Source organism: Nestor notabilis, unplaced genomic scaffold, assembly GCF_000696875.1.
Source record: "Nestor notabilis isolate BGI_N333 unplaced genomic scaffold, ASM69687v1 scaffold12236, whole genome shotgun sequence".
Lineage (NCBI taxonomy): Eukaryota > Metazoa > Chordata > Aves > Psittaciformes > Psittacidae > Nestor > Nestor notabilis.
In genome coordinates, this window is record NW_009931549.1 from 123,292 (window position 1) to 133,489 (window position 10,198).

Genomic DNA, 10,198 nt, shown 5'->3' on the forward strand with positions numbered 1-10,198 from the left:
AAATCATATCTTGACTCAAAAATCAGAGTCCCTTTTGCTACAGCTTTGGAAATCTGCTTATTTTCGCACTCTTAATATTTTAATGTCTTTTTTTTTTTTTTTTAAATTTAAAATCATTGCTTCTTTAGAAAACAGTCTATATGTTCTTTAATTCCCAAAGTAGCTTTACACTAGACCAGTGGTTCCCTATCAGGTGAGGCAGGCAGCACTGGGAAGTCACAAACTGATACGAAGTCAGGCAGAGACCAACTGAACTAATGTGGCTAATCCTAAGCTGATTCCTACAAGGCCAGGTAAGACAGTGCCACCCTCCCAGAATGGGTGCAGTATGGAGCAGAATGCAAATGTTATCCAAGTAGTTCTTGGCTTTGTTAGATGGGGAAGATGATGGCAATCCTTGGAAGCACCAAGCTTTATGTAGCAGGAGGAGCTAGACAAAGCAAAGCTTGAGACTTTGTTGGTTTTCTCAGGTCAAAGCTAAGGACTGGAAATTATGGCATTGCACTGTGTCTTATGACTTGCTTACAGGTGGTGTATCACAAAATGCAAATTGGTTTATATAAATTATCTCCAATTTCACACTTTACAGATACAAGGACTGTTAACTTTCTATTTATATTTTGAGATAGGCATATTACCTCATTTGAGAATCTATTTGCCATGTGTTATGTTAATTCCCATTTCTAGTTTCTTGAATAAAAGGGGCTGCAGCATATCTCATGGAAATCAGTCTATTACTTCACTAATTTTACCTTCATCAGCCAGCTGGTAATCTCATCACTGAAGACATACCTAGTTTTGAACCTCCACTTTCTGCACCTTTACAAATATTGTAATTAACCAGTTGTACTCTTTTTCTTTGTATTTTTCTTCACTTTAATGGAGTTTTGTTCCAATACTTGCATCAGAACAATGCCAGACTAATACACCCATAACCGAATGTGTTATTTATTTTTTTATTTATTTTTTTTATAATATTAGAAGCTTTTATCAAGTCCCCTGGAATGCCTTCAATGCCCTAAAAATTCTTGAAGAAAAACAATTACTGGTGTCTAAGAAAAATCCTCAGCCAGCTTTTTAATCTCTGCAGCTTAACATATCCTGATTGGCTAATTTCAAACTGCCTAGATTTTAGAGCTTTTCAGCCATCTCCTGCAGTTCCTACTTCTCATTTATTACCATCAGCATCAGCTTCCTGATTTTTCGATTTTGGACATGCACATATACAAATGCACACTTTTTATGTGTATATGTGTGCACATACACACTTGCTTTCACTTTCCTTCACAGTAGTTTTTGAATTATGATCTTCTCTCTTAATTGCGGCTTTCACCAATAACTACTAAAACATTCTGAAAGCTCTTCTATTTCTCATTGACTCTTGCAACCTACACAATGACATTCTAAATCCAATAGGAAAAGAAACGTAATGTTGGAGTAAGAGACTGGAAAATTAAGATAAACAGGAAAAAAATCCAAACATTATCTGCATTATCTTTTATGCCTCACAAACCTTGACGCTTAATGCAGCTATGACCTTCATTATCCATTCATGCCACTCACCTCTGAACTATCTTCTTCATCGAGTCACAGTTTGCCTAAGACCTCTTTTTGCATGTAAAAATCCTACTGAAGATACTCAGCTCCTATCTGTGCTAATTGTTCATGTAAAGACAAAGCTGTGTACACAGGAAGCATGTACACAGCTGACCTAATCAACTGATCTAAGCGATACTCATTGTGCAGGTTCAAGAATGCCTTTATCTTGAAAAACTGTAGTGTGCTACCTAAAGGATTAAGTTTATAGTCTTCACATTACTTGCAAATTTTGCAGCTGAAATAACTCTCTACTCATGATCAAAATCCTCAAAGGGAATTTTGTATCCCTCAATGGGAACAGAAAGCACATTTTTGTTTACAACTCAAATAAAAATACAGCTGCTATTTTTCTCCTATAATATTCATCAGTCCAGATTGTCTGAGAAGAGCAGTGGGCATTTGGATTCATTTTAAAATGAAAATATGTCTTACCTTAAAACTCTCAGTGATCTAGCTAAATCCTACTGAATGTAACAAAGGAATGAACACTTTTCCTTGCCTTTTCCCTAAATGTCAAGTATTTCTCCTCACGTTATCTGAACTGACCAAATACACTTGAAAACAAAGATTTCTGAACAAAAAAGCAAAGTACAATACAAAATTATTCTTTTCCATGACTGAAACTTTCTCCGTTTTCTGACACTGACTACTTTGCATTACATCAGAAAATCCTCAACAGGGTCATGAGATACAACGCTGAATGACACTGGTGTCAGGGTCTTGAACACTTCTGGTCCCCAGTATGCAAAGAAAAATGCTGTGACAAGTTGTCTTGATAACCTTTACCTATGGTGGAAATAAAAAGCTCCAGTGAGAGAACCCATAGCAAATTTTGCAGACCTGAACTGAAGTTAATATATATGCATATATACACAACTACATGGTAAGTATCAATGCAATTTTAAAACTTCGATAGCATTTGTCCTGCATGTTCCTACTAGTCTGCCAAATTTTCTTACGATTTACAGTTAAATATCTTGTATTGTAGAATGGGCAATTGCTGTATCCCACACACTTTACAAGTCTGAAGTCATGGAAAAATTAGTCAAATTAAGTTTCAGGAGCATCTTCATGAGGGCAAAAATTCACTGACAAATTGAAATTAATTCTGCTATAAATACATTTTTATTCCATTTATGCACACAGCTCTTTTTATAGCTGTTAAATCTCCTCTCTTTACCCTTTTTAAGCACCACTGAAACTGTCAGGAAGTACGTTTTAGCAATCACTGCACACACATCATGATTCCTAGAATTCAAAATGGAATTCTTGATGGTTCAGATACTGCTAAGACTGTCATTAGTTCTGCAAAGTATGTAATTTGTCATTTTGGAAGAAATGACAGTGCCTTCACTTGTACAACATGCTTTTAAACTTCATTTCTGAAATTTGAAAATGCCAGCATTATACTCTGCTCTAGGAGAGATATTTTTAAGGCTTGCAGGTCAGCTTGTCACAGAGCAATTTGCCAGGTAGTACTTTGTCTTCATTACAGTTTATTCACACAAAGTGATTGGCCTTTCTGTGATATTCCCCAAGGACAGTACATTCTATCCTACCTGGTGGTAATGAGGGCCGTGTTAAATTTTCACTTTCCTCATCAGTGCTGCCATCATATTCATTTTCTTCTTCTGTAGCCATCTGAGTGGTAGCTATACTATCCCTAGGGAAAAAAAAAAACCAAAAACAAAACCCCATACCTTGTCCATCTATTACTCTTGTAAAGAATTTATAATTATTAGCCAATGCAAGCTGACACACATCAACATGGAGTCCCCATGCTGAACAGCTTACCATATTCATATACAAGGACAGACAATAAAAGTTCTTAAAAAGTTAAAAAGCAGGATAAAACCAGCAAACAAATTAAGGCATGTAGTAGCATTAGAATGATTTTGTTTCCCAAAGGACAAAAGGAATCAAAAAATTCAGGGAGAATGATGGAAGTATCACCTATGGAAATGGCAGGGGCATACTCTGATTGGAAAATCAACTGCAACCTAACAGAAACAAGGAAAGATTCATTGAATACTTAGTTCGTGGCTACAGCATCCAAGTTAATATGTTGCTATTTGCAGTGTCAAAGAATCCTCTGCTTTCATGACTAACTACTGTTTTGGATAACTAAGCACTTAGCCAGAAAGAACAGTCAGTCACTGCTGGAGTCAAAGGAATGCAAATGAAACTAAACTAAACTATACAGCAGGTATGATACCAAGTGACTTGGGAACATTAAGAAATACCTTGTATATTTGGCAGCTGCTGCCGATTCTTTAGCTTCATTCAACAACTTCTGTAAGTTTCTTATTTTTGCCTTCTTTTCATTCAGCACCAAAATAAAACGGTTATAAAGATCTGCCTCTAGTTCTTCTTTAGCCTCCACACATTTTTCCAGCCTACAATGTGAAATAATTGTTACATTATTTCTTTTTAGAACTCTGTGTTTTCTAGAAGAAAATTCTGTAATGAAACCAGCTTTCCTATTACAGGAAGCCCCATACCAAACCATGCAGGACTTGTCCAACATCTTGCATCTAAAACAGGCCAGAAGTGTTTTTTTTCTCCACAGAAAAGTGCAGTAAACTTTGCTGCCAAATGAGGAAAGTTTTCAAGGTAAAGATTTTCTCTTTATGCTTTTTTTGATAGGTACTTCCACACGTGCATCTGAGACAATTAAAATTTAAACAGTCAAGTGTTTCTTAGTTTCAATGCTGAATTCATCAAAGTGGGTATACCTTAGCAGGACACACACAAGGAGATTACAAGTAGACATAATAAGACTTGACCTAAATCTGGATCACACACTCTGACATGAAATGTATTTGAACAGTGAAAAAAAAGGCAAGAAATAGGCAACTTCACTCCAACATGGGCTGAGATGACCACCAAACATGTTGGGCAACTGGGACCCCAACACAAGAGGGATGTGGAGCTGTTGGAGTAGGTCCAGAGGAGACCACGGAGATGTTGCGAGGGCTGGAGTAGCTCTGCTCTGGAGACAGGCTGAGAGAGCTGGGCTGGTTCAGCCTGGGGAAGAGAAGTCTCCTTAAGGGGACACCTCAGAGCAGTTCCAGTGCCTTAATGGGCTACAAGAAACCTGGAGAGGCGCTTTGGACAAGGGCCTGTAGGGATAGGACAAGGGGAATGGCTTTAACCTGCCAGAGGGGAGACTGAGATGAGCTCTTAGGCAGAAGTTCTTCCCTGTGAGAGTGGTGAGGCCCTGGCACAGGTTGTCCAGAGAAGCTGTGGCTGTCCCATCCCTGGCAGTGCTCAAGGCCAGGCTGGACACAGGGGCTTGGCGCAACCTGGTGTAGTGGAAGGTGTCCCTGCCCGTGGCAAGGGGTTGGAATCAGATGAGCTTTAAGGTCCCTTCCAACTCAAACTGGTCTGTGATTCTATGACAGATTTAGAAGTCTTTCTTTGCCAGGACTCTCCAGGCAGACTTGGGTGATACAAATCTTTGCTTGGCCCATTTTCCATCAACAGCCTTGCACGTGTTGTTCTGGTGAGCTGGCAAGGTACAGAAACCAGCTGTGGGCAAAGCTCACAGGACACTGCAGCAACACCTGACGGCAACTGTAATCTTTACAGGCATTCAAACGCATTCAGTGCTAATAACTAATAAAAGTGCTGAAAACTTTATTTTGAATTGCAGATACAGACACAGAGCTGAGATCTTGGTAAACTGCAGCCACCACTGAACCGATCACAATTACTTGGTAGAGGACTCAACACTTAGAATATATATTAAAAAAAAGGTCTTAAAAGCCCTTAATTACTATCTTCAGAGTATAATATTCTGCAGGTTTTAAAGGGTTCATGTGCACCCGTAGGTAGGTCAGTATCAATAAAACAAAGCATAATGGAAATATAAAATTAAGAATATGGATGCATACTGTCTCATAAGTAAAGCAAAACTGGAATATAAGCAAACATGAGCACAATAAAAGAACTGACTGGTAGCAATTGAGATCCTATATTTACTTCTTGTATTTCATAACTTTTTAGTCCTTGGGTTAAACTACAAACATTTTAATATGTGTGTTCATAAAAAGCAAATAAACACCTTGAAGAATATCAATATATTGATCATGGTAGCTACAGTATTATAGCAAATAGACATAACTTATGAAAAACATTCTTTTCATCAATCTGTGTTAAAAAGTTTAGGAGGTTTCCTTTGTTATTAAATCCAAACACATAACAGATTTTAAAAATATTAATTTATAAGGTTAGAAATTTCAACAGACTTCCTATATAAATATTATTTTGTTCATAGATCAAAACCATGATGTAAGAAGAAAGACAATAGAAAATAATTGCATGAAGTATTAAGTCTACTGTGTAATGCTTTAGGGATATACTTGATAGTTGATAAATAATTCATCTAATTTAAATGCAAATAGTAGAACATCATTACCATATAGATTGGTTCAATAATTCGTAAATGAAAGATAATATGTACTAATCAAATACTAGGAGACATTCCACCTACAAAAGTTAACTGTTTAGTGGGGAATATGTAGACAATCCACAAAGAATCATAAACCCTAAAAGAGGGTCCAGAAGTGCCTGAAGATGCTTGAAAGTAATTATGTTTGTATATATAAAAATGGTAAACAAGGATTTTGTGTAAAATAGAGAATGGTATCTGTCTGTATCAAAATCCTGTCTGCACAAAATCCTGTAGAATTACCTGAATTGCACTACCACCAAACAAAACTGGCTGGGTTTCATTCCAATACCTCATCAGTTCCAAATACAAACTTAAGTGCAGTTTGCCACAGGCTTATGACTGTATGTGATTTGTCTCACTGAAGACCCATCTCCCCAGGCCAAATGAAGAAGCTGCTCATCTCAAAGACAAATTTCAAGTACAACAAAAATAAACAGAAGGTAATGATTAGAGCGGTGCAAGTCTTATTTGCACGTGCCTTCCAATTTCTATATTCTTAGATCTGTTATGTAAGTACAATGCCTTCAATGTGCCAGATGCACGCAAATTTACAGCTATCAGAAAGCTTGCACCACTTACTGAAAGCAGCTAGTAATAAGAATGGTTATGATTTTTGAGAAAATAAGGAAATTTAGAAAATAAGGAAACTACCCGGTTCTTAAGTCCTGCCTAAACATAGCGTAATCACATGTGCTTCACAAAGGATAACATGAACTGTATAACTTAAGACATTTATACATTTTCCACATTCCAATATTAGAAAGAAAAAATTAAACATCTCTGCTATCTATCCTTGTCCTCAGTCCTCTAAAATAATTATTGGTCTTATCACAAAGCTCTGTTATATTTTGGATTCACCTTTCCCCCAGCACTGGCAATGGTATTGAATTTTGATGAGCTAATGCTGAAGAGCCAGTTTCAAGCACCGCAAGTACCTAGCCTGGATTTTTATAAGCTGTTTGTGGTTTAAATATACTGTCACTAAGTTGACCACAACATAAATTAGAAGCTATTTTGATTTGGGCTTGTCTACACTAATTTTGGATGTTTGATACAAAGTATATACCACACTCAAATCAGAAATTTAATTTGTGTTTTATTGGCCAAGGACTTCTTTTGTTACAGATTATTATTACTTAATTATCTATATGAAATAAAAACAATAGCTATTCTGCTCTGGGATTTTAACTCATCCATCCCAGAGGTATGCACACACACGCTTCCCCCAAGCACCCATGGGCAGCATTTTCAGAATAATCCTTTTGAAAATTTCCATAACCTCTCTATCTTGATAGAATCATAGAATCATGATCTGGTTTGGGTTGGAAGGGACCTTAAAGTTCATCTGATTCCAACCCCTTGCCACGGGCAGGGACACCTTCCGCTAGACCAGGTTGCTCCAAGCCCTGTCTGTCCTGGTCTTGAGCACTGCCAGGGATGGGACATCTTGCCAGATAGTGTCTTGGTAATTTTTATCTTATGTTTTTAGATCAAGTGCTGGACAGTCTAGCTAGCCAATAACTCTCACATTGATGTCACCTATGTATGGGTCATTTAATGGAAGCACGGAAATGTTCAGCCAGGTAAAATCGTATACTTAAGTAATCAAAATAAGCAAGACGATAAAAATTAAGGGACTTACAGGGAATTTCTCTTCAAAGGGATTTTTTGCCTGCTTTTGCCTTTCGTCTTCACAGAAACTAGAATTGCAGAGGGAAGTAGTAGAAGCCATTTCTGTGCTTGGCACAGGGCTGCCAGCAGCAAACTGTTTGAATCTGAGTGGATTATCCCAGGTACATTGAGACAACTGCCAGCAGCATATTGGGGCTGGTATTCAGCCTACAGATTTCTCAGTAGGCAGATTTAGTCTCCTGAATGAGACTTGCTTTCCATTTTACAGACAGAATGGGAAGCAGGACAGGTTTGCACCTCCAAAGACTCCAGAGAGCTACAGGTAAAAGCTCAGAAAATCTTCATGATGGTTAACAAAATTAAGAGTAGGGAAATTGAATTGGGACGATTGAATTATTCCAGCCAGTGCGCTACATACAACCTGAACTAAACCAGGTCTTGGAAGTCTGCATGCTATGATTTAATTCTAATGAGGTCCTGAAGAAAGAGATTTTAAGCAAAGGGAATTGTAGGGGCTGAACGTCTGGAGCCGATGTGTGTTAGCTCTGCGAAGAGAGGGGGCACAATTCTTCACATCACGTGTCTTACCACTGAACATCGTGAGTGATACATAATGTGAAGCCTGAAATCATGTCTACTGAACAAAGACAGGCGAAGTTTTTGTTCAGCTGAGAAACTCAAAACATCAGGTCCAGCGTTTGGAGCCAAAAGAGCAGAGAGACACAGGCAAAAAGAATTTTAAAAAACAAAACCAAAATGAAATAAAAAAAAAAAACTAAGGGGGGGAAAAAAAAAACATGAAACCAAAAAAGCTAACAATATCTGGAGAAAAATTATTTTTATTCTTCATTTGGCTTATATGGCCAAAGTTTAGTGACCTTACAACTTCCAGCATTTATTTTGAAAAATCATGTTTCAGGTATTTGAAACATGAAGATACTAAAGAAAACTACCAGCTTTCACAGCCTGAATATACTGCTTCTGAGAGCGAACGCTGTCAGGCAACTCTGATTTATTTATTTATTTTTTAAACTCTTTAAAAATGCCACACCACCATGGAAATTGATACAAGCACTAATGCCTATTACATGTTAGCCTGTAATGCAGTACAGCATACTGGTTATAAAATATGCTACTGTTCAATAAACTGTTAAGCAGTAAAACACCACTTAGGAAGGCCTTATGCTTGTCAAGGGAAACTCATTTTAATGAGAGGGAAACAAAACTAAGTCCTCCCAAAAGTTAGCTCTCTTTTTCAAGGTAAATTAATCCCAATTAGCTACATTTTTTCATCAATATTCCTAAATGTATTTTTTCAGATAAAGCTATTGAAAATGAAAATAAATCTCTGACTTGCCTGTGCTAAGTGTTTTACGCTAACTGAAAAAAGCATAAATTACTTCACTACAGAGTGCAGTGGCAGACAATTCAGATCATAAATGCAGTGGCAATTATAAAAATCTCTCACAAAATAATGGTACTTTTTCCTGTAACAACACAGTGGCTTTCCAATTCTGTCTGCTTTGACAAGGCAAACAGATTAAAGCAATGGCAACTTATTTCCCACTCAAAAATGTAAATATTTTAAACTGCTAGTCTCAAGTATTACAGGAAATAAGGAAAGCAAAAGGCTTCCTGAAGAAAGTGGAGAGGATTCTAAGAAAGGGGTAATTTATTTTTTTTTTCCTACTTCATAAAGCTAAAACCAGCTTTAGTTGCAAAGTTTGTAGTACCAGTTGTATCTTGGACATAGGAAGATTGACAACTACATGGACAGTAGACTGACAGGCTCAAAACTGTTGCCAAAGAAGAAGAACTTCGTGCTCTTTTCTATATATGACTTCAGAAGTGCTCATCAGCAAAGTCCATGCTGACAGTATAAGTATTCATGGGTTTCTCAAGGACCCCTTGTGAATGCACTTTTAAACTTACCGCTTCTCTGCATCGCTCCAGCAGCTGAAAAGCCTTTCATTCTCCTTTTGCAGATGCTCAGTTTTTGACTGCAGTCTTCCCAGGCAGTCCAGACAGTAACCAATGAGCTCCTTAACCACCTCTGCTGGATTCAAAACCTTCTGTAGCTTCAGAGATCCAAGTCTGAACTAGTACACAAGGGAAGAATGAGTTACTTCATCTGTACTAGGAAGATCACAAAATCTCACTCCAGTAAACTTCAATACATACTCAATAAGCATAAGAAATACCTTTACAGACCTCCAGTTCAAAGTGATACAATAAAACTGTCATGAGAAGAATTATGGAATACGTGGAATAATCTAGACACCAATTATTTATACAGCTAACATGTTTTAATGGTCGACTGTCATTCAACAGGCACAGGACGCAAGCACTGATTACTTTCTAACACCATGCAGCAAGTTTAACATGATATAGCAATAACCTGCTCTTCTACAGATCAGAGGTCAGTAGCATAAAGGTGCAATCACAGATTTTATAAAAAAAGTCATTTTTGATGTAATGCAGAACTGCAGGAACTTAAAACCTAACAGTATT

The 10,198-nt window shown here is 37.3% G+C and overlaps 1 protein-coding gene across 1 annotated transcript in view; it reads right to left on the minus strand.

Annotated features, from left to right (window-relative positions):
* The window catches only part of XRCC4 (X-ray repair complementing defective repair in Chinese hamster cells 4), a gene marked incomplete at its 5' end in the record, with an annotated part of 100,982 nt that extends 91,196 nt beyond the window's left edge, over positions 1-9,786 (minus strand). The window contains 3 exons of the mRNA XM_010015971.1: positions 3,159-3,262; positions 3,843-3,995; positions 9,620-9,786. Coding sequence (XP_010014273.1) covers positions 3,159-3,262; positions 3,843-3,995; positions 9,620-9,786 — 424 coding nt within the window. The remainder of the gene's footprint in view (positions 1-3,158; positions 3,263-3,842; positions 3,996-9,619) is intronic.
* Between the last annotated feature and the right edge of the window lie 412 nt (positions 9,787-10,198).